This window comes from Idiotropiscis lumnitzeri, chromosome 5 (assembly GCF_059441095.1).
Source record: "Idiotropiscis lumnitzeri isolate Australia: NSW breed Sydney's pygmy pipehorse chromosome 5, RoL_Ilum_1.0, whole genome shotgun sequence".
NCBI classification, from domain to species: Eukaryota; Metazoa; Chordata; class Actinopteri; order Syngnathiformes; family Syngnathidae; genus Idiotropiscis; species Idiotropiscis lumnitzeri.
Window position 1 is genome coordinate 27,088,732 of NC_142395.1, and position 25,008 is coordinate 27,113,739.

Below are 25,008 nucleotides of genomic sequence, written 5' to 3' on the forward strand. Positions count from 1 at the left end.
CTGATGGCTTTTGAATTATTTATCCGTCGGGCTGCCGGACGGTCGTCACAGCGACGGACGGCCCGTAGCGCTCGTCTGGTGACGTATCCCTCCGTCAGTGGCCATTAACGGACTGTGGCAAGGGTGCTAATGAGCAGGGCCAGAGTATTGTAATCCACTCCATATCCTTCCTAACCTCCAGACCCTCCACAATGAATAAAGAATGAAGGAAACATTTACAAAGATCTGAGTACAGCGCTTTTTAATTGGGTTAAAAAAAAAAAAAAAAAGGAAGAGGTTAGATTGAAAAGGCGAGATAGGGACAAGCAGCCGCTTTCCTATTAAGGGGAAATGTCAAGCGCGGTGGTGACGCAATAGTCTGTGTGCATCCCTTTGTTGTCCTCCATGACATTGAAGGCTAATTTTTCATGGTTATTTGAACTGGAAAATGAAAGAGAGGTTTGCGATTATTTCTTATAAATGACAACACAATCGCATTACGCTTCAGTACAAACACAGAGAGGATATTGCCTTTTCATATTTCATGTGAAAGTAATGGATGGCCTATGCAAAGAGGAACCGAAAGAAAGACAAATGGTGAAAGAAAGCCCCCCGTGTTTGATTTGTATTAGAAATGGATAGAGGTATGGAGAGCTTTTTTTTTTTTTTTTTCCGTAAGTGCGAGCACTCTCGTGGATGGTTTAAGTGCCTGTGCAGTGTAATCATTGGATTTCTTTAGCAATTAGCTATGAGCAACCAGCAAGGGTGCTTGTTAGAAGAAAGCTCGCCCGGTTTATCCACTCCATTCTGCGGGAGAAAAATGTACTGTATATCCGTTATATGCCCCCCCCGTGCGATGTAATGAATACAGCGCAGACCTCCACCAAGGCCAAACAATCCTAATTGGGAACACTCAACTATACGCCTTCGTAGACACCCATTTCCTATATATACCTACAATTTGTCAAGAGAAAAATCCTACTTCTGCACTTTTATCCTACAATGGACTACAGTGGTGCCTCCATTTGGCACGTAGTAAAGAATTCTTCAAAAAGGAGGCATCACGCTGTTATTGCCTCTCTTAGTTGTAGCGCGCCGTCAAATTAAGACGCAGACTTTTGTTTTAACGTCAGCTACCATAACGGTAAATCCCCTTGGCTGGCTAACAAAGCCATGGATGTTTGGACACAAAACGGTGGGGCAACACATGTAGATTGGAAAATATGACCATACTCATCAAACATACATTCTTTATCCTCTGCAAAGAATGACAATTGCTCCTGTAACGAGGAGCTGAGGCTTTCTCCATACGCAGTGTTTTATACTGCCCCCAGGTGGCCGAGGCATGCACAACAGAAGAAGTTTGTAGAAAAAAAAAAAGTTCTTTACCCTCCGTCCATCTATCATTCTCACCGGCTATCCTCACGGAGGTCTCGAGCGGTGTATTTTGGTAACCTCACCTCATCGGAGAAAAAAAAAAAAAATACATTTAATTTTAAATGAAATTGAACAAAAACGTTACAACAATAAATAAGTCTTTGAAAAAAAAAGCCACAATATTTAGAAAATAAAACATTAACAAGGTTCATTCAGTTCATTTTTTTCAAGTTCGGCGGGCCGGATTGAAACGTCTAACGGGCCACATGTGGCCCCCGGACCGTAGTTTGCCTACCCCTGATTTAGCGCGTCCAATTAACTTACCATGCATGTAAAATGTGGGAGGGAACCACGCGGGCACAGGGAGAGCATGCAAACTCCACACATGAAGGTCGGGGCTGGATTTGGAACCACGACATCTGCAGGGCGAGGCAGATGTGCTCACCGTGCCGCCCTTAATTCTTTACATTCTATTTAATGATTTTATGACTTCATGTTGTCATAAAGTTGATCTGTATGGATTTATTATATTTTTATTTCAGTGGTGAAAGATATTAGCTACCAAGTATCTCAAGGCACCACTATATCAGGACCACAATGGACAAGTGCAAATGTTAAATTTTAGTTCCAAAAAAAAAAGAAGTGCATTTTAGCATTGTGAGGAATTTTTGACATTCTTATTCAGACTTTCTTCTCCTAGCATGATATTTTTGTTGTTTTCATTCTAGCCCTAATAATACACTTCATATAACCGCAGCTGTAATTATTCCTTCTAGTTTCTCTCCTAATAAACAAACAGTGATAAAAATTCTCCTTGCCTAAGGTAAAAAGTTGAATTCCCATCCTCCACTTGTATCATTGAAAATCTCTACTTAGCTAGTTGTTAAAGTTCGGAGCGCAAACACACATCAATGATGGCCTATATTTGAAATTAAATTGATTAGCAAAATTGATATTCATAACTCAGCCGAGTCTCTTTTATCTCGGCGTACGCTCTCATAAACAAACAGCCCGTCGGGCCCACGGCTGCGGATCAGGCGGGTGGGATGACCATAGCAGCCCGCTACGGATGGGCAGAAGAAACTTGTGTGTTTACTCGGGGAGTTTACAAACCTTGAATGAATGGCGCCGTATGCTAATCAGCTCGATACGAGAGCCGCCGAACAGACACCTAACACGCATGGGGTTGGGCGCTTACAAACGCCCCACCATTGCAACATTGATTTTCTCCGCTAATACCTCCACGCAACAGTCCACGGGCAGATGGATGGACTACAAAGATATGCAAATGCCGCATTCAATAAATCGACAGGCAGAGATCTTTTTCAGTCAGCGCAGTTCTCTGCGGTGCCTAAAAGTGGAGATAAACAGATAAGCACCTGTTAATGGACACGCGTACACACTTGCGTGGACAAACGCACAATGTGTGTTGGCTGCAATATCAACCGTTGGAAGTAGAAAATGTGCGAGAAAAGTTGGATTCGCTGGAAATGTCAATTGATCCTAAATTTAAAAAAAGAAAAAGATTTTTATTATTGTTTTTTTGTTGTCGTCGTCTGTATTTGTTTTCTTTGACGATAACCTCATTCGGGTCGCAGATGTGCTGCGGATTGGACACAACTAGTCACTCTTTACTAATTTAAGGATCCAATCATGTTTGTCTTTTAGAATATTGAAGGATAGAAGTAGTGATGACTAAATGAAGCTTCAAATGTGCTTCATGAACCAGTTGTAGTATTTCTGGACTCCTGTAGATGGCACTCTCTGTTCAGCATTGTGCTGAAAGCCATTTTTTTAAAGCCTTTATTTCAACCAACAGTGCCATCTAGAGGACTCAAAAATACAACAACCGTTTCATGAGGCAAATTTGAAGCTTCATTTCCCCATCACTAGATAGAAGCCCACCAAAATTTCAAGTTGGACATGAAAAAAGCTCAGAGGCTCGATGAGTTGCTGGTCAATTTGAAGGCACCGACAACAAACGACTATTTATGCTTGCATTCACATCCACGGCCAATTTGGAGTCTTAAATTTACCTGCCTGTTATTACTACTCTATATATTTTTGTAGAGGAAAAACAATTATTTTATTTTTTTTATCAAATTAATCAACAATTATTTTGATAATTGATTAAAGAACTTAAAATCCAACTATCAGCCTTACAACATTAACTCATTCACTGCCATTGACGTGTATAGACGTCAAAACATATGTTATATATTTTATGTTTGTTGTTATGTTGTATTTGTGTTTCATCAGAAATAGACATTTACCAAAATCTGCTTTTTTATTCTTATATTGTGAAGGATGGGAAATAGTTGGATGTGCATTTTATGCACTGCCAAATAATGTTATACTGATTATTGAGATCATGGAATTTTTCATCCAATTTATCGATTAATCGAAAAGAAATCGATAGATTAATCGATTATTAAACAAATTATTAGTTGACGCTGTAAATGTCTCTCTTCCAAACAATGAACAGAGTACGGAACATTAAAAGTGTTACTTTCCTCACAGCAGTCTGTACTTTTAATTGTCAAGTTTTCCTCCCGCGTAAGCAGGTATACCTTGTGTGTAATCGCAAAACAAACAGTGGGTATAGTCATATTCGCCACGCTTATTAGTCAGATATGAGACAAAAGCTGCTGGGTGTATGTCATATATAATAGATGTGGGCTGTCTTGTTAAGCCCAGCAGGCTGAATGTGGCTGCGTCTCAGTGGAGGGGAGGCTCTGAAGCGGGCTCTACCTGGTAATTAAAGAGAGTTTGTGGCAAAAGCCAAACATCAGGAGAGATGAGATATGAACAAAAGAGTTGTGACAGTTTCAGGTTAGGTGATTTTTGTGCATGAGTGTGTCCCTTTTTTTTTCTTTTTTTTTTTTTGGAGTTGTTGCCAAATGAAAAATCAATACATTTTCCAGGCTATACATATTCAGAGTGTGCACCATGCTTCTGCCCTGAATGGGTGTGTGTGTGTGCGGTGGGGGGGTGAGAGTGGCCTGTCCGCCTGTCATAACTGTACCATCGCATTTTCCAAGCCACTGGTGAATATTTCAGACTTGATGTGATTGCCCTTCATGACAGCGGCTTTTTTTTTTTCTTTTGCCAGACACCCATTCACCCCCCCCCCCCCACGTCCAATTTTGTAAGGCCCTATTGAATGGCTGCAAATAGGTGAAGGCATTGTAGTGTGAACGGGAGAGAGAGAGAGAGAGAAAAAAAGATGCATTAATAAAAGGAGAGTGATTTAAGAGGAGGCAGATGAGAACGACCGCAAACATGCATGGGAGGGGTGGCACACAGCCAGAATGACCCTTTGTGCGGGATATTGTCCCTCGGGCAGAGTAGATGGAAGCGCAGTGGCCAGTGATGCTTTTGCCCCCATGCAGGCTTTTAGTCCCACATCTTACAGCAGGAAAAAGTACAGCCAGCATCCCCCTTTGTGGACATAATATTTGTTAGTGAGCGGACATTCAAGGAATTCACAGTCATGTGCGTGTGTGTGTGCGGGTGTGTGTGTGTGTGTGCGTGGCGGGGCAGAAGAGTGAGCAGTCCCTGAATGCGCACTCCCTGTGCAGCCACATTAACCTAGATCCTTCTCTCCTTCATCACTCAACACAAAGAGAAGTAGAGCGCCACTCACTTTTTTTTTTGGAGGGGGGGTGGTAATGTATCTAAACATGCCATTATGGTGAACTATTTCTAATTAGCGATATTTCCCACGAGAGACACACCACTTTAGGGGAAAATATCAAATTCATCATGCTCAGTGCTAAATAACAGCTCTTCATTTAAGAAGAGCTGCAGTGCCTTGAGGTACGACTTGCGAAGTTTTTCAAGATACAGGCCATCATTCGGCCATTTTATTTATTTATTTTTTTGCAAAAATAATTTGCGCTGAATCCATAAATCTAAACTAAAATAATTCAAATGTCTTAAATTAATCTTTCGGAAGTCTAAAAAAATGTTAACACATGATGATTAGAATTTTATGATTGTAAGCAGCCTCAAATTTGCAAATAATTAATTTTTTAATTTTTTTTGTTGTGTTGTTACTCATAAACATCAAGAAAACTCTACAATCTGGTATTTATTTAAATGTCTGCTAGTTTAGTACTAACACCTAATTGGAAAACCGTAAATAGGTCAATGAGTAGAATCTAAGGGGGTTAAAACGAGTTAAGGAACAGAAAAGGTGCGGCAACACATGTAGACAGAGAATTTATATCTCATATATTCTGTATCCTCTGTCAAAGCCGACAAAAAAGTTGCAATTACGTTTCACCGAGTCACTTAAAATAGTTGTGAAACTCTTCTTTAATGTGTATGACTGGATTGTACTTCACCCGCATGGCCAAGTCACACATACCAGAAGGAACCGTAAAAAATTGATCATGATGCACAAACTGTTTTGAATATATTTTTCGCTCGTCTCCTTATTAAAACACATTTTTGTTGGGGGCTCAAACACAATCATGACATTTCCATTCATGGAAATTCAAAGGGAGACTTAAAAAGCACTTTGTAGGTGCTCAAATTATTTGCTTTACTTATAGACAAGGTGGATGAACATGATGAACTTTGGGATGAAGACTTGCGGGTCTCATGTGTGATGGGGGGGGGGGGGGGGTCGGCTCACTCGGGTCGGTGTGAGCTCCGGCTGCTGTTTGTGATTAACTTGCCCTTTAAAGTTGTTTTAGTTATTAGCTGCCCTCACCCTCGTGCCCCTCCTCCATCCTGCAAGGCTCCTCCCTCCTTTCCTTACGCTCGCCCTCAGCCCCATGGAGACACAAAGTATTCATTCACATTTAGATCCTGAGGTCACAGCAGGGCCAGCGGCGAGAGAGCGATGCCTGCCTGCCTGCATGCGTGCCTGTGTCGTGCCCCCCCAGCCCCCCATCCCCTCCTCAATAGACAGGTCAGGAATCTAACACGTAACATTGACCAGCAGCGCTTCTTTGCTTTCTGTGAAAAATGTGTGGGAGACGGGGAGTGACGAGTCGCCGCAAATTTTTTTTTTTTTCTTTCTTTAACGTCGCATTCCTCATATTGGGTCACCTACAAGAGGTGAAGAGCTGGAATTGTCTGGCAAGACTTTGGACAAGATGCTGGATGGTGTTTGTGACGTTGGTCCTGACTCAGCATCTCTGCACTAGATCACTCAAGGTCATGTCTATCAGGTTCTCCGGCACCAAATTCATCCCCTCGGGAACGCAAAAAAAGGGCCTTGCTCAAACTGTCCCCCACACAGTTTTGTCCGGAAATAATTTGATGATGAGTCAAGTTCTCGCGTGACTGATTGTTTTAAGAGCTGTGGATTACAATACATTTGTCTCTTATGGAAGATTCTGCGCAAACTTTAAAGACCCGAGCGATTAATCAATCGGATTAGCTCTTTTGAATTTGGCAATACTTTTTCCAATAACAATAGAATTATAACACAGAACTTTTTTCTTTTTTTTTTTTTTTTTTTTTTTTTTTTTTTTTGCACATCAACACATTACATGACAAAGATAATGGCATTCAAACATTCCTGGATGATTTTTTTCTCTTTTGCATTTAAAGAAATTTCGGACAAAATATTGCAAAAAAGTCCAAACGGTATGTTTTTTTTTTTTTGGGGATTAATCAGCTAATTAATTATTATTCGAAATATCTGACTCTGCATCAACCTAATATATATATATATATATATATATATATATATATATATATATTTGTATTTATTAATTTTTTATTTTTATTTTTTTTATTTCGGTCCGTCCCTTATTTCAACCGTGGCATACAAAAACATGTTTTCATTGTATTTAACTTTGCATTGACAATCCGGAGTTTATGGACAACACGAACAGCTCGTGGGCGGGGTGGGGTGGGGTTGTGATGTGGGGGCCGGTCTGTCAGAGGGGGTGGGCTGAGGTGGGGGGGGGGGGGATTGCATGCGAGCGTGTTGGGAGGGGTGGTCATGTTGCATATGCGGGGTGCAGAGGTGCTGATACGAGGACAATGCATGAAAGCCCTCAGCATGGCTCCTGTGTCTCATTGTCCTGCCCTGCCCCTCCTGTCACTTCCATTTTGCACCCTCGAGTCCGGAGTCAGGACAACTTTGATACGAGGAAAGGGGTGCAAGGCATCATGGAGCGTTTGGGGAAGGGGGGCAAAAGGGGGATTTAAAAAAAAAAAAGAGAGAGAGAAAGAGAGCTAGAGAGGGTCTATGAACTGTGAAATAAGATCACTTTTTATCCGACAGTGCTGTGCTAAAAGAAAAAAAAAAAGGTGGTGTCTAGGTTTGGATAAAGCAGTGGAAGCTCACCTCTGAGTTCGACAGCAGTTAGATGACGCCTGGTTAAAATAATCGCAGCCTCAATGATCATAATGAGACACAACTAGAAACTCTCATCTCGCCTTTGTAGATGCTTCTTAGCATGCAAAGTTGTATTTTATTTAATTTTTTAGGACGCGCCGCAGCCCTTCTCAGGTAGGACCTCGCTTCTCAGCTCTGTCAAGAAAGTCGGCCGGCATCACGGCCGTGTCATCTGCCGAGGCCGAGAGCACGGAGGGAGGAGGAGCCTGACCTCGTGAAAGATATTTAGACTGACTATTATTACTTGCTGCTCTTCTTCTCCACGGTCTGGGAAGGAATACTGGAAAGTGCAGTGGTTACCATCAATTATTTATTAGGGACGTTTGTGCTTGTCAGTCTGATTAGCGTCAGTGTAATCACTGCTCTTGTGTGTGTGTGTGCGTGTGCGTGTGGGTGGGGGAAACCAAGGCTGTTCCCGCTCATCATGAAGGTAATATTGTTGTTTTTTTTTTCCAGTCTCATCTTCACCGGACGTCCTTTGCATAGCATCTGCTTTTGTCATCTCCAAACATTTCTTCTGTTTTTTTTCCCCCCCTCCCCTCTCACTCTCTTTCTCTCTCTCTTTTGCCGCCCCCCCCCCCCCCCCCCCTCTGTGCACCTCATTAGTGTGTGTGAGTTCTCCCAGCTTGTAAAGAGTGACACCTATGGGCCTGATTAAGCCCCTGCACTCACCGCCGACACACACACACACACACACACAGGAGCAAGTAAAGCTGCTAGATGTCTGGAGGGTGTGTGTGTGTGTGTGAGTGCGCATGTCAATGTGTGTGTCTGAGGACTGTCCCCATTGAGTGAGTGGCAGAGCAAATCTGATTCTCGTCTGCTTGGAACAAATGAGTGTAATCTTTGTGTCAGCCGTGAGTTTATTCAGCCTGCATGATTAGATTAATGGAAGTGCTTCATATCATTGTATTAACGTGGTTAATGAAGACAATTAATTACAAGACAACCTTCAGGCTATTGGTCTTTGCATATCCAAAATTTGGGTTAGAAATAGCCTGCTGCAATCGCTTTCAGTGTTGCCGGTTTTCTTTCTTTCTTTTTGCCGTCTTTACTCTTGGGCCACTTTTGACCTTTCTTTAATTATGGTTTGCATGGATTTCATAATTTGTTGCCAGCGGAGTTGAGGCTTTTGTAAATTAGTTTTCTACTTCAACGTACATAATGCAGCTCCAGGAATTGAATTAAAAAAAAAACAATAGTGGATGTCACCCTGGATTGTGGGTTAAAAAAAAGAAAAATATGCCTTTACAAAAATAAAAGAGAAATCGGGATTAGCAACTAAACTAAATATTTCGTTGTACTTTCCAGACCGTACTGCGCGATATGAGAAATGGTTCTTCTATTGGGACTCGTGTGGCTAAATTTATGATGCAGTGAGTTTTTCACACCTCCATGAAGAACACAAATACATAAAACATAAGAACATAATGTCAATCCAAATGAAGTATTAATACCTCTTGAACGTCAGATTTTGTGGAACATATGTTGTGGCTGGTCAGTGTACGTATTAAAAAAAAAAGCATAAAATGTATCACCGGAGTGATTATATGTGCAGGGGAATCTCAAGAGAAAAGTCGAAGGTTATAATAATGTAGATGTGGAGAATTAGTCCCACGACAAGTGGCACAGTGAAAAAAAAAATGCACCCCTCCTCCCCTTTAAAATGTACCTGGGGATTATTTTGTAATCTTAGCACCCGTGCAGCTGAGCAATATTCTAATTCTGCTAAAATTGACAAATCTTGTTGCGCACGAATATTTAAGATCTGCCTCAGCGGCTGGGGATGAGCGCCACTCGATAGATTTTGTAGTTGGCTTGGGAAGCATAACAGAAGTGTTGTATAATGTCCAACGGAAAAAGGATTGATTCAAGAAACCGTTAAAAAAAAAAAAAAATGGTCGTATTTATTAAATCCGTCCAGCATCTGAATTTGATATTTAAGAAACCACTTGTGTCAGTCGTTTGTCGTGCAAATGCATCACACCCCCACGGCCTAGCTGAAAATAAAACTTCAAACCGATAATCTTTTATCGTAACATTCGATTGCGAAATTTTGCTTTATGGGTGCATGCCCGCGAATACGCAACAAATGATTCTGATTTCATGATGTTTAGTGGTAAAAATATGCTTATTTAGCAACTTGCACTACTTGCTCTTTCAGAATAAAAGAAGAAAGAACAGGAAGTGATTATGTTAGCGGTGTTTATTTTGTTAACCAAGCAGCGTTCTTCATGGATATTTTACTCTTGTTATTTAGCCATTTTGCGTTCACTTACCGAGCCTTTCATTTTATTTAAAAAAAAAAAACACATAAGCACTCGCACATATATATATATATATATATATATATATATATATATATATATATATATGTATTTATGTGGTTGTCAAAGCTTTCATGACGGCGTACCCTCTTCACGTTGCCGCGCCGTGTTAGACCGCGGACGGGATAAACAGCGAGCGTCTGGGATAATGTAACATCATAAAAGTGGTTTTTGCTGCGGGTAGTCATGTGGCGAGCTGAATCGGGCTGGCCATGTGATGGCTGCGGGGCTGAATACTTGAACAGGATATTTCAGTATGGCTCTTGTAACGTCGTCAATACGTCAATAGCTCGTAGTGTCGGGACCTGAGCATGAAAGCATTTTCTAAAGAGCATTTAAGCACATTTGCTGAGAATTAGCTGACTTGTGTAATAACTGATAAGGCCTATTGACCACACGGCCTAGTTTACTGTTGTCGGATCAATGCTGTTGCGTGCAGGGTCCCGCTACTTTTAAACAAACTTTACAGGCGAGGGGATGTTCAAGGGGCGCTGGAGGGAAATAAAGGTGATTGATGGTCTTTTTATTATCTGTTTTCGCTCCCTTTTCCTTTGTGTGTTACTTACAAATGTCATTATTGGATATCCATTGTTTGGACTTCGACGCAACCTAAATGGTCTGATATATCGAGCCGAGGCTTTTAAGGTGGTTACGGGGGGGGGTTTGCTGCCTTTGACTTGAATTAAAGTAAAAGGAGCTACATCCCTGAGAGTTTTAAATATTTATGTATATTTATTTTTCTTCTCAATATATATATAATAGGCTGGAGGATGTTTAGTTAGTAGCAGGGGACACGATGCATTGTGGTTTTTTGCTTGCAAGATGCTTCACCACATTAGAATACAATTAGGTTGACCAAAAGAAAAAAAATCTCTTTCTCTCTCTTTTTTTATATATATATTATATATTTATATATATATATATATATAATTAAAAAAATAAATAAATTAAATACATTTTAAAAATTAAATAAATTAAATATATATATATATATATATATATTAATTAATTATTTCTTTTAATTTATATATATATATATATAATTAAAAAATAAATAATAATAATTAAATAATTTTTAAAAAATTTAAATTTAAAAAATTTAATAAATTAAATACATTATAGATATATATATGTATATGTGTATATATATATATATATATTTATATATATATACATATGTATATATATATATATATATATATATGTGTGCATTTTTACATTTTTTTCAATATATTTCCATTTGAGGCCGAAGAGTGAAAACAGACAGCAGATTGTGTCCTCTTTGTTTGCGAGTCTCGTAACCGTGTGTCAGCAAATGTAATTGTTGTGAGCGCCTATAGAAACAAAACGCTGCCGTCCCTTTAAGTGCTTCCACCAATTCTGATGGCTTGGTGATTTACATTTCCCATCCTCCCTCCCCCCTTCAGGAGAGCTGAGTGAGGATGTGGTGGCTGCTAGTGAGACCACCACAGACCAGGAGGACCAAACCAAAGACAGAGAAAGTGGGGGGGAGAAGGAGCTCACCAAAGGGACAGGTAAGGCCAATATTTCCAAAACACACACACACACTTGGGGGAGCGACGGGGGCGAGGGGGGGTACATGGGGGGGGCCCTGCACCTGAATTGTCCTGCATATGAGGCCTTTTTCAACAACATAGTGAGAGCAGTTGCAATCACAGCTCGTTCTTTCGGGGCAGACTGCAAGTGTGCTGCTGGTGCTAGTTGTAACACGTGTGTGTTTAGCACCGCCCCCTTCACGCAAACACACACACAAGATGACGTGCTCCGCTTGGATAGTATCCCACCTGGAGGTTTTTACGTGTGGGACGGCTTGTTGTGGTTGGTGACGCCGGCTGACTTCTGCGGAGCTTCAGAGAGGTTTATGTTGTCGTGTTCTTTGAGCTGTCACTGGACAATCAAAAATCGACTTTTTCACAATTAGAGCTGTGACAAACTATTATTTTGATCATCGGTCCAACTCCGACTTTCCAGTGTGGAGTTTGCATGTTCTCCCCATGCCTGCGGGGGTTTTGTACCGTTTCCTCCCACATTCCAAAAGCATAAAACTGTATTTGGGAAGACGAGGCGAGAACTTTGGTCATCGAGGAGGGGCTCAGAGTTGAGCCGCTGCTCCTCCCCATTGAGAGGAGCCCGATGAGGTGGCTCGGGCATCTTGTCAGGATGCCACCTGGACGTCTCCCTGATGAGGTGGTCCGGGCATGTCCCACAGGGAGGAGGCCCTCGAGGACGACCCAGGACACGCTGGAGGGATTATGTCTCCCAGCTGGCTTGGGAACGCTTCGGGCGGGATCCCCCAGGAGGAGCTGGATGAAGTGGCTGGGGAGAGAGAAGTCTGGGCTTCCCTGCTTCCCCTCCCTTCTCAGCACGTTGGTGGCCTGTCGTCTTCTTCTTTCCACTAAACTTGTCGACTGTGGCAGAAGAAATTGCTCTTGCATTTTTTTTTCGAGGTACTCGAATTACTCGAGGACTCGTTTCACTCGTACAAAAGTCTTTTTGCCGGTGTCATAAAATCAATCAAGCCGTTGTCGACAGGAGAGTTCTGATCATGCTGACACAAAACACTCGAACCAGCTTGGATAGCTACTTCTCACTTGTCATTTTTTTTTTTTTTTTTTTTTGTGAGTCCACGGTGTTTTGATTTACACTCGTTAGGTTAAAAGCTAGAGAAAAAAAATCCAGACCTTTTTGCATATCTCTTTTTTTTTTGTTTTAAATAGTGCCGGAAAATAACAAAAAGCCGGGAAAAACTCCATCAGCGTTTGAAGCCCGGTCTTTGTAAAACGTCTTTGATATTCGAACTTTCTATTTTAAATGAGGCTGAGTTGTTTGTGCTCTTTGAAAGGGTGACACTCTTCTTTGATGGGAGAAATAATGATATGCATGCCTGACTGAATATGGCTAAAAGTATGTTTTAGCACATCAAAATCAAGCACTTTAAAAAGCATTAAAATGAGCCGGCCGATTAATAATTCACTCATACCTGGTGTGCGCAGGAAGATGACTCCTCGCATTAGGATTCTTCCTTTTTTATTTTTTTTTTGAAAGGCATGCAATTTGATACAAGCGCATTGGCTTCCTTCCCTTCCCTCTGTCAGTCGCTAATCACCAAATAAGTGTGTTTCTGTGTTTTCACAAAGGAAATATGTGCTTGCATATGAAAAATTTACAGCTTCCCAGCAGCTTATTAGAAACGCTTAGTTAAAAATAGCATGTGCATTAGGGAACCGGGTCTGAGGTTGTGTTTGATGTCAGGGAAAAAAAGGTGGGTGGAGAGGGTTGGGGTGCCGTGTTGTCAGCAAAAGGCAGGCAGCTGTAGTTTTAATGGAAGAATCTCCTGTTTGTGCTTCAAACTTTTTTTTTTTTTCTCGTGTGACTGATCAACACAATGGTCATCGAAAGCAAGTGCAGAAAAGCATATTTTGAGGCAAGTCGGGCCCGCCGATGGATGCGGTAAGCAGAGAAGCGCTTTGTTTGGCCTGATGATGTTTACGCAGGCGGCAAACAGATGTTGCAGGTTAACAATATGGCCAATAAATGCATCGGCCGGGCTGTTCGTTATCCGAAAGGTGCTCAGGCACCCGACTGTTTATTTATTTTTCTTCTTCTAAGTTCACCCTTGCAACGACTGGAGTGTTCCTTCTCATCATTGTCATGTAGTTGCCAGAGCAGGGCACAATTGTTCCTTTACAAATGACAGTCACTGTCACGCAGGCGACATTAGCCGGCGCAGAAGAAAGTCGCAAAGCCACTGTCAATCTCATTTTCCCCTTTCTTGTTCTCCGGCTCCTCGCTGTTCATTAAAATCACTTAAAAGTACATCAGAAGTGGCTGTAAAATGCATATGTACCCCGCGCGTCATTTTATTTTGAAAGGTGCCTTCATTATTTAGTTGTGTTTATCGCAAAAGATGCCGCCTTCGTGCACTCGTTGTAGGCATGCAGACACATGTAAACGTCAGCGACTGCGAACAGAGTCGACGTGTGGCAGGTTTCTGTGATCGTTGCACTGAGGAGCAACACTCGCCGGTCGGTCACTTCATTAGGTACGCCTGCACTGCCTAATGAGGTCTAGTGATAGCTGCCGTCACGAAGGTAACGATAGTTTTATTGCTGACACCGTTGGCAATGTTGATTATTGTGGTTGTTGTTTGCAAAGACGTACAATTGCACGGCTCACATGAGTGGTGTTTGCGCATATTCCCGCCACTATGATAAGCATATAAATGAATGTCTGACAATGTCAGTCAAAAAAAAAAAAAAAAAAATTTTAAAAAGCAAGTGGGGGGGGGGAAGAAGTAACTGAGATACAGGAGACATAATAACAATTAAAACAGTGGAAAGAAAAAATATTTTATGGTGACCTTATGGTAGCTGTATCACGTTTAATTTAAATTACAACCTGTTGGCGTTAAAATTTATTTTTTTTTTTTTTAGGATTTTATATATATTGTAGATTTGCTGAAAATGGTCCAAAATGGGCAAATGTAAAAAAAATTGTGAAAAGATGGTGATTGTGATTTTATTATTAAAAAATTTAAATATGATATTTTTGCCATGTTGCCCACCACTACTATGAAATATGTATTGTGAAATAGCCATAAACCTGCTCTACTTACACCCACTCGCCTCAGTGAAACAGCAATCTGACACATGGAAAGAAACCAGAATAGTCACATTGGTTCCCCACACGAGGATGTAATCAAGCCAAGATGATCCTACAACACTTTCTTTTTTTTTAAAAAACATACTAATAATACACACAAATGCAAGTGTATATTTGTCACTGAAATTTTTATTATCCCTTTTCCTTGCATCGGATTCATGGGAGGTGGGGAAAAGAAAGAAGAAAGGGCGGGGGAATCTCACCCACATATGGAGGACTTTAAACGTCTCTTGTACAAAACGCACTGAGACATTTTTACAAGACAAAAACAAATGACAGCGCTAACTGAAAACATGACGCTCACATGTGTCCACTCTTTGTGCAGCCTGCATCTGCAACATTTTAACTTTAAGTATGGCTTCCTGTGCTGATCACACGGACCAAAATGTTAGTCTTTCTCTATCTAACTGTTTGAGGGCACAATTTCAAATGTTACACATAGCCTTTTATTTGCCGTGCAATTAGCGAGACATCATGTTTTTCTTACGCTGTCAAGCTCGTCAATGGATTGTGGAAGTATAAATGTGGTGGCCTTCGCTAGCAGCTCAGATAAAATGAATGCACTTTTTTGACTTGTATACCCGTCAATGGCAGTGAATGCGTTAGGTGTTACTTCCTGCGCCATGTGTTTGCCAATCCAGATGCGATTCTGCAGGAACGCAAAAAGCAGCTGTCGACAGGCCGCATGTCGGCAGAATAATGAACATGCTAATTAGCATCCCCTAGACGCACCTTTGAGGCATCGCAGTCTGTGCTCGTTCAGCAGAAGACAAATATTAGGCTTTGTTTTGCATCGAACAGCGCACAAATATAAGCCGTTTACTGCCTGTGGTTACTTGCCACCGAATCACGAGGAGACCATGTTTGCCGCCCGGCTTTGTGATTGCTGATAAAGTCAAAGTAGTATGACAATATCAAATGTTTACATATTCATAACGCATCCTCTGGATGCTTGTCATCCTTCAAATTATAATTCCCTTTGTCTTTGAAGATAATAGGCCGTAAATTGTCCTTGTTTGCGAGCCAAGCCCCTGAAAGCTGGGTGTTTACGAGTCGCTTGTCTAATGGCCGAGCTCCACTTGTGTGTCCTGTAAAGGTGAACGCCACGTCATCCTGTTGTCCAGTCAGCCTGATGAAGAACAATCCTGCTAATTAATAACTCCTATGCGTGGCGTCATGTTCATTTCGCGCCCTGTGAGAACACGCGCTTAGTCACGCTCAAGCCCTCCTTTGCTTTTCCCGTCAAGTGTGTCTTTTTGTTCGAATGAAAGAATTGACCGTTACACACTTCAGGACGTGGTTTCATTCAAGGGTTTGAATAATGTTCTTCATAATTTTACATTTTCAGTCGATAATTCTACTGTTCTAATTGTCTGGACGGCAAGGAGATTAAAAACTGGGCCGAAATGTTCCACATTTCATGTCGTATTATAAATTTGTGTTGAATTTTAAGGTTTTACGTTTTTATCCAATCAAAATTCAGGTAGCTTGTGTTGCCAGGTAGATTTCAGAATAGCAGTCGTACGGCCTTCAGATACAATCGTGCGGGCGTCTGTTTTGTGTCCCAAGGAGGCTTTTACAGTTGATAGACAGCTGCGATAGCCAATCAGATCACCATTTGATGGCACTAAGGCCTTCTGGCTGGCCTCACGTTGAAGGCGTCTTGTGATTGGATACTCACTCGTGAGGGGGCAGCGCTATGCGGAATCAACACAATATAAAGTCCTAACTGGCAATCGTTCAAAAATCTCAAATATATTCTTGCTTTTTTTTAAACCACAATGGCCGAAGGAGGGAATTAATTGCAGATACACTTGCGAGGCAATTTTCAAGACGGATTTTCAAGAGAAGCTCAGTCGTCCAACACTGACTCAGTAGTACGTAAGTGTCTTTCTGTGTATTATTTCTCCAGCCGTTGCGTCATCGACGGTGTCACGAAAGGTATTTATTCAAGTAGGACTTCACTGAAGGCCTGTGTGTGAAATGCAGCGCCCGCCACTGGTTGTAATATCGTGAAAAGAGAAGCGCTTGTGTCATTGTGGGAGTTGACTCATCTCAGCGTTCAAGTAGCGGACTGCAGTCCGGGTCTGAACCAAGGTCTCATATGTTCGTAGCTGTAGCACGAGACATTTCGCTGTCTGTAATTGAGCCACAATGCAGTGCGACCGACGAGACACGACATGACCGCGCAAGTTTCACTCAAGACATTTTCTGACTAGGACTTATGAGGACCCTTGAGCTGCCTTCACCTGTCTGCATGGCTTCCCTAAATATCTCCTGACTTAAACTTGTTTTTGAGCCAATCAAACCATCGGTTTATGGAAAAATATTTGCTGGACTGATGACAATGATGCTTGTCTCAGAAAAGAGTTTTAAAAATTGACCTAACGGACCAGTTTTATTTTTCTATGGGTTTGGAATTGCAGAATGTGGCTTCAGTCCTCTCTTGCTTCCTATTCAGTATTTATGCACAAATGGCCGATGCCCTCGTTTTGCTTTTCAGCATAAACTGGTGAATGTTGCTTCATTTTGACAGCATTTTATATTTTTTTTACTTCAATTAACTTATTCACACACTGATGAATAAAGGCATGTCAAAAGCAAGCCGAGTAACTCTGCTGCTCAAAGGAGTTGAACAAGCAACTTTTCAAATCACGGCCAACCACTTCATTTACCACCTGAGTCGAGCTGTACCCAGAGGACAAAGTAGATTGATGGCGGCTGTGATTGCCCTGATGGATTTCAACGTCAGATGACCTGTTTCCGATCCTTCCGTCAGCGCGCTTTCTGTCCGGCAGCACAGCAAGGCTCCAGATAGGCTTGCAACGCGCTCCACATTCCCCACGCCGCCTAAATAATAATACACTGCAGCCATGCGAGAGGTGAGACTCGGTGCCAACGTCCAATTCACTCAACAGCACAAAAGCCTCCGGTTTAAAGAAAAGAGGGCATGAATTAATAATCATCTAATTGAGTCCATTTTGGCAGTGATGCCATATTTGTGCTTTCAAACAAGGTGCTATACTGTCAATGTGTCAGAAAAGGTTTGCTAAGGATGCTGGTTTTGTGTCTAATAACACCAGCGGCGGGCCGTGCATTTCACACGTGGGCCTTCGGGGAAATCCTACTTCGGTCTGCATCTGAAGGGCTCAGAAAGAATAGTGCACACGACTGGTATTGTGAAATCTGCCTGGCAACACGAACTAGCGGAATTCCGATTGGATAAAAACTCTTACCAAGAAAATCCTTCCTTAAATTTTTTTTTTTTGCTCCACATTCTCTCCACGAATGTGTCACCAATCTCCGTCTTCTTCCCGCTCACTCTTGTCAACACTTCTAAGCAATCGTAGCGCAATCCGGTGTCAATGTTGTGGTCGTCGCTTGTGACCACCTGTTCATATTGCACAGGAGATATGCGTGTCTAACGTGCGGAACACCACCCGGATACGATATCCAACTGTTTTCTTCACCCTATCCTCTCCATTTTGACGCTCGTTTATTTTCACCCGCCTCTCGACAAGGACGAACAGAAAACATACAGGAGTTGGGTGTTAGTCACGGTGCTGGTGATGGCGTTGGGCTGGAGGAATCCCAAAAGAAAAGCAACTGATCACATTTTATGGCGCCCCAATTGGCCGTGACCAGAGACACTGTGTCCAAGTAAGCGACCCCGGGCTTGCATCTCCCGCTCGCTATGTCGCACCCTGATGGGAAGCCAGTTGGGGTCCCTTCGGGGAAGCTCTCCAGCCCCTCATTGTCAACAGCAACTTCTCACGCTAATTAACATGGAATTGGCTTGGAATAAATCCCGCGTCTTCTACTAATTATGAGGCTTGTATGGTCCATTTGTCCGCTGAACTAATTCTGCGATGTATTTGTTTGTGCTTCGACTGTTCACTTTTAAATACTGACAGCCCTAAAACAGTGTGAAGACATGTTTATCAAGGGAGACGCCGAATTGGTATTCACATGGAATAGCACATTTTCACTTAGTGCTCAGGTGTCTGAAAAGATTGAAGACCTAAATTAAATGATTGAAATTCCAGATTTATTATAGACCAGCGCCAACATTTTGCCCATTGAAGATCCCAACCTCATGTTGCCATTAAGATTCATGCATTATTCACAGAGGAATGAAGGAAAATGTCTGCAAATGCCATCTCACTGTACAAAAATGTGTTGTTTTTGCCAAATAATGTTGACTACTAAGTATTGATGGAGCGATTATCGGCGCCGATATTCGGCATTTTGCCGATAACTTTCAAGGCCGATATATTAAAAGATGTTTTATTTTGGCTCAATGAAGCACACGCCTCTCTGCTGAGCTTGTCGCCCTGCCTGCAGAAACAGATTGGCCCGCCCACAGCACCATCTGATTGGTTCCTTCTAGCAGCCAATCAGCAGTAAGCTGCCTGTTTGCTTTTTCACCTTGAGTCACACGCACTACGGGAGAGGTCCCGCAAGCAGAGGAAGGAAAGGAACCAGACTTTGCCGAAATTTGAATACATTTCAGTTTACTACAACTCACAATAGTAATAATAATAATAATAATAGAAATCTATTTGCCGTAATAAAAGTTTCATTGAGCTATAATACTTGCAGCTGAGCCTGGGAGCTCTGTGCACTTTTCGTTAGACTTTTAAAATTAAGTTTTCTATTTTCTAAGATCTAAAGAAGCTTTAGCGTGTTGTAAATCACTAAAGTTGTTTATAACAGGTGCTTAAAGGCATTTAAACTAAGTCAAGTTTTGGAGTTTTTTTTTTATTTTGACACCATTTTACCCCCTTTTTTTCAACCAATGAATATCGGCTTGAAATATCGGTTATCGGCCTCCATGACGACTAATAATCGGTATCGACAATGAAAACAAGCATACCGGTCTATTCCTACTAATAAGCCAACCACGCCTGGCTCTGCTGTTACCAAACAAGATTACGAAGATGGAAAGTATCAAAGGAGTGAGGATGGAGATTTGGCGAGGACCGTGCCATGGCTGAGCGGTTGGTTCCTGTCAGGAATGGGAGTCTCCTTTTGTTTAACGTTCTCATTGTTTATAGGTGGATGTGTTTAATGGGATTGGCTGTGACTGGACCCTAACAGGGCCTTGGTGACTGATCCCAGCGTCTCTGGGAGATCGAGCAGGCGGCGTTGTCCAAAGCCAGGTTCCCCACTGGGTAATCAGCTCAAGTCCTCCTGATTGGAGGTGACACTTTAATGTCTGGAGCGAGAGCGTGGTCAGCCCCGCTTAACCTGACCCCCTGCCAAACCACCCCGCCCTACTATTGCCCTCTGTTCTCAATTTGCCCTTCTGGGACTGTACAAATCAGGCCAATTTTAACTCTTTATGGGCTTGTTAGTGGGTAGTAAGGTGCCTCCTTATGTTCCACCGTGAATTTGTAGCTCTCCTCATGATGGCTCTGAGTGAATTCAGGTCCGGTGTAAGCTCCAGCTTAACTGAGCGTTTAAGTGTGATGATTCACTTTGTGCCACTTCCATTTTCTCTTTCTTTGTTACGCAGAGGAGTTTTAAAGTGTTTTGCACCGGCTCATGAGTGAGACTTTGCTCTTCAAACATGGGGATGAGTCTTTTTAATTTGCATTGTTCGCATTTACACTCAAAGTTATGCAACATCACTTAAGCTCGGTCAAATTGAACTGTTGCGTCCTGTGAGCTCATTCAGATATTTTTAAAGGGGAAGTCAACTCAAAAATGCACTTTACTAGAATATGTTCTATGCAGGCCCACTCGTCGAAACGTGGCTTTCTGATTAATATTGCGTTTGTGGAATATGATTTACGCGGCAAAATTCACGTTTCTAGTCATGTAAGAAGGCGGCCATTTTGTTTCTTCTGATGACTGAAAATGACATCACAGTTGCTCAGGGGTCAGCTAACAACCAGTCATGGCTCAGCTTCAGAAAACAGGTGAGCCGTGATTGGCCGCTACCTGACCTCGGAGCAACTGTGATGTCATTTATTTTCAGGCGACAGAAGTGACAAAATGGCCGACTTCAGAGATAGCTAAAAACGGGTGCATTTTGCTGCTTCCACAAACTTCGTATTAATCAGAATGCCATGTTTAGACGAGTGAAGGCGCATAGAACAAATTTTTGCTAATAAATTTTTGGGGGTTGACAGCTAAGAATCTCATTGGATTAGAACTAAAGGTTTTATGATGCTCTGGCTTTTTCATTTGAGTGTTTGACAAAGTTTGTACCGGCACTGCACACAATTCTGAATAGTAACGTCACTAACACAACATGGGGGGGGGGGGCTGTCCACCAATGTTATAGGCCACTAAAGTAAAAGGCCCGAGGTCGCCATGGCAACAGAGGAGCCGTTCTCCTTATTACAAGCTGTTAAACTGTTGCTTTAACAAGAATACCCACGTAGAATTTCTCAGAACAAAGCCGAGAGCTCGTAGATGGATGTGAACCAATGGGGCGATGTTTATGTACTTTGTCTTGATTTGAAAGACTCATGTGAACAAAAAATAGAAGGTGCGGTGAAACCTAAAGCTGCACCCTGTGGTTAACTAACATTTGTATATGATGATGTCTATGGCTCTGGCGTTAAAAGCAGCATGAAAGAAGAATTAAATGTGTGTGATATACTGCCCGTTTGCCATTAAACGTAGATATGGCACATTTACGAAAGACAGCCCTTTAGCTCTTTACCCTCACCGATATTGATTGACCCGTCTCGTGCTGCCAAGCCTTCAACTCATCCTGACGTCTCCTCTTTATCCCTCTGTGCATGTGTGTCGACTCAGCAGTGTCCGGCCATTCAGAACAGCACCAGTCCGATTCCCCGATCCCGAGCAAAAGGCCCTCGTCACGGTCGGAGACCTCTGAGAGCCCGCTGTCCTCAAAGCGTCCCCGGGCAGCCGAAAAGCGAGCCGCAGAGCAGGTGAGCGTCGCAAATCGCACAACTTGACGAGCAGCCATGCGTGCGCTTTATAAAAGTCCGAGCGAAAAGATCGCCAATTAGTAAGCCCTCATTATCAGCTTATAACTTTTACTCCAATTAGAAGAAGTAGAACTACTTTGGATGAATTATGTATTCATCCTGCCGAGCCTTTTCATAGTATTCAGTACTTTCTTTTCAAAAATTATTTTAGCCTCTCTGCTGCAGTCGCATTGCTAATTGTGTATAAGGTGGAAAATCAATAAGGTATTTGACAGATGAGAGCACTTTGAAGTGGGTGCCAAGAGTGAGTGGTTCTCACTATTACACACTTGTCTGTGATCAGAGGAATCTGGTTGCTTGAGGGAAGGCTTGCCTCACCCTACCCTCCTCATCTGCAGCTTCTCTTCTCTCACAAAGCCATTTCACCCTATTAACCCTCTGTGAATACTCCCCCGCCCCCCCACACTCATCGGCGTCTCTATCTACTTTGACTCAGATGTACCAGTGCCCTTACTGCAAGTTCACCAACACAGACCTGAATCGACTCAGAATGCACGTGATGACGCAGCACTCTGTCCAGCCCATGTTACGTTGCCCGTTGTGCCAGGATATGCTCAACAACAAGATCCACCTGCAGTTCCACCTCACACACCTGCACAGTGTCGCGCCGGATTGTGTTGACAAGCTCATCGCCACAGTAAGTCTATGACATCGTTTGAAGGAGTTCTCCAATATTCAGCGTTTTTAAGACAGCGTTTAGGGGGAATTGGAATACAGTTGAGTATGGTGGATGGAAAAAGTCAACGCCACCCCCATCCCTGGTTCAAATTCTGTTTTTTGTTGATATGTTCGTCATGTTTGTGTTTCATCATGTTTGGTTTGCCACAATTGTTTGCGAGGATTTCTTATGGTCCAATGAAACCAATGTTTATTTTTTTGTTTGCCATTTAATAAAATAAATAAATAATAATTATAATGAATTTTTTTTTTTAAATCTGAGAAAGCCTACTAGGACATTTAAAATGGATTTGGGGTACTTTAAACCCTGACAAGTGTCTCCTGGCTCCCATTTAACATGAATTTGAATGGAGTGTGATTGGTTAATTCTGAACACTGCCATGTGCTAGTCAGGAAGAAAAAAGAAAAAAGATTTATCGGTAACACTTTATTTGAAGTTTGTTCATAAGAAATAAATAAAAACACATTTCATGCAAAGTTGACATTGACCAAAGTATCAAAAGTGACCTAATTGACCAAATGATACTTAATGACACCTAAGGATTCCTTCATGTTCAGGACAGGTGTCATGTCATGATTATGACAGTCCTATGAACAAACGTCAAATAAAGTGTTACCTACAGGATAAGAAAACGCACAAAATGGACATAATTATTGGAATGTTTGGCCATCTCACACACACAGGAATTTCCAAATTACGTACCGTAAATATGGATTGGATATGCTACTCTATATCGTAATATGTCTGTTGGCATTTTCTCCATTCATCCAGAAGAATTTTTGTGATGTCAAAAGTCACTAATGCTGACTCACCATTTCTGTTTTAATAAATCCCAAAAGGGTGTTGTATTCAGTGCTTTCAAATTCTTCCCCACGCCAACCTCATCCAAGTGAGAGCAGAATTGGACCTTCCTTCAAAACTCTCCCAAATTCCCAATCTCTACACTGACAATAAAGGGCATTCTGATTCTGATTCTGTAAGATGCGGAATAAAGCTTCAGCGGGAACGACAACCCTCTCGCCTGAATGACTGAGTAATTCATTAATCGGCACGCTTGTTTCCATAAACAAACAGACGGAAGGGGAGATACTGAGGCCTGTCGTGAGATTTATATCAACCGCAGTGTACTGCTGCATTGTTCTTCTCCGAAAGTCATCTCCTTGCTTCCAATAATGCTCATCAAAGGGGAAATAAAATTTTATTTGCCCCGTTTTCTTGTAAATCACTGAGCAAATCTTTGTTCTGTTCTATCTTGTACGGCTCAATAGCTGGCCGGACAATCACACAGTAAAACATTACTCGATCTGCCGCCGCCTGGCCGTCTTCAACCCCCCCCCCTCATCTCGAAAGTAAATGGCAAGAACATTAGTATGGTAGACTGCAATATTTATTTCTTTTATAGAGGTTGTAATGTACTGAACCACTACAGAGTAGCATGACAGAAGACCCATAATAGGAGACACATTAAAGCCAACACATTTTTTATAACTAGCGAATGCAGACGGAAAAGTACTTTATCCTTTACACTCATCCAAGGAGAGGAGCATAATTAATTCTGAAATAGGTGACTTATTTCACGCCAAGCATGCATAATGATATGTTCTCGCCTACATTTCATCCCCTTTTTTTATCATCCCATTGTGTTCACATCACACCCATCCCACTTCAGTTCTGTCGACCCAAAGTCTTTCCGGCCTCTTTCTAGGATTTCTTTCCGGACACTTTTATTCCCCCCACATGGGTGTTTTCAATGTTTTAGCCCAGGATTTTAATTAAAGCCTCATGCTAGTTCATCATCATATAATTGGTACAAATGTTTAATTACCCCCCCCAAGCTATTTGGCGACTGCTACTGCTGTTTTCTTAATCGTATATATGAATTTCCTAATTATACAAAACGGTTTTTTTTTGTGTGTGTTAGGGCACGCAAGTTACAAACAGTTCTTTATATCCCCCAGCCGTCCCTCTCACTTGGTGCTTCATTATCAGTCTGTGTAAGGCTTGCAGCAATGAAAATGAGCTTCATTAATTCTGGGTCTGGCTGGATGATAGCCATTTTGAACTATGTTTGCCAATTAGACGGGCCAATACAAAAGTGACCTTGGGATACTTTGCTCGTTCCGCTAATAGCCTAATAAAGTAGTTGTCTCAAATCATTCTGCTTTTTGTTTTTGTTTTGCGCCCTCGCTTCTGCCAGACAGAAGTGAAAGCTCGATTCGAGTATGTTAATTTCTATTGGCAACCTATCACCACTCGTGTTTATCGGAAATTATGTTTGGTATAAAACTCGGTTCACTCTGCTTAGATTAGGTGTGGATGGTTTATTCATTTATTATTACATATTTATTAATTTATTTTTTTTTATTGTTTTTTTTTCACCAGGTGACAGCAACCGATGTCCTACCAGCAAGTATGTTCATACCGGTTTCTGGTCCAGAAAGAGAGTCTCAGAACCCCTCTCATGCTGTTGCCAACGCTGACGAAGATACAACAAAACAAGCTGGTTAGTGTCTGGCTTTTGTTGAACGAGAAAAGTTGTTTTTTTTTTCCCTTCAATCAAAGGCAATCTTTTATTTTTCATGGTTTATAAAAAAATCACATTTTATATGGAGTGTTTACATTTCTCAATAC

The 25,008-nt window shown here is 41.8% G+C and overlaps 1 protein-coding gene across 3 annotated transcripts in view; it reads left to right on the plus strand.

Moving 5' to 3' along the window:
- Nucleotides 1–25,008, plus strand: part of zfhx3b (zinc finger homeobox 3b) — a 151,624-nt gene that overhangs the window by 114,436 nt on the left and 12,180 nt on the right. For 2 of the 3 annotated variants that reach the window (XM_088295762.1, XM_088295764.1), the window contains exons 6-9: nt 11,475–11,582; nt 21,502–21,638; nt 22,135–22,335; nt 24,760–24,880. In XM_088295762.1, coding sequence (XP_088151888.1) covers nt 11,475–11,582; nt 21,502–21,638; nt 22,135–22,335; nt 24,760–24,880 — 567 coding nt within the window. The remainder of the gene's footprint in view (nt 1–11,474; nt 11,583–21,501; nt 21,639–22,134; nt 22,336–24,759; nt 24,881–25,008) is intronic. The other variant, XM_088295763.1, reaches the window with a different exon arrangement.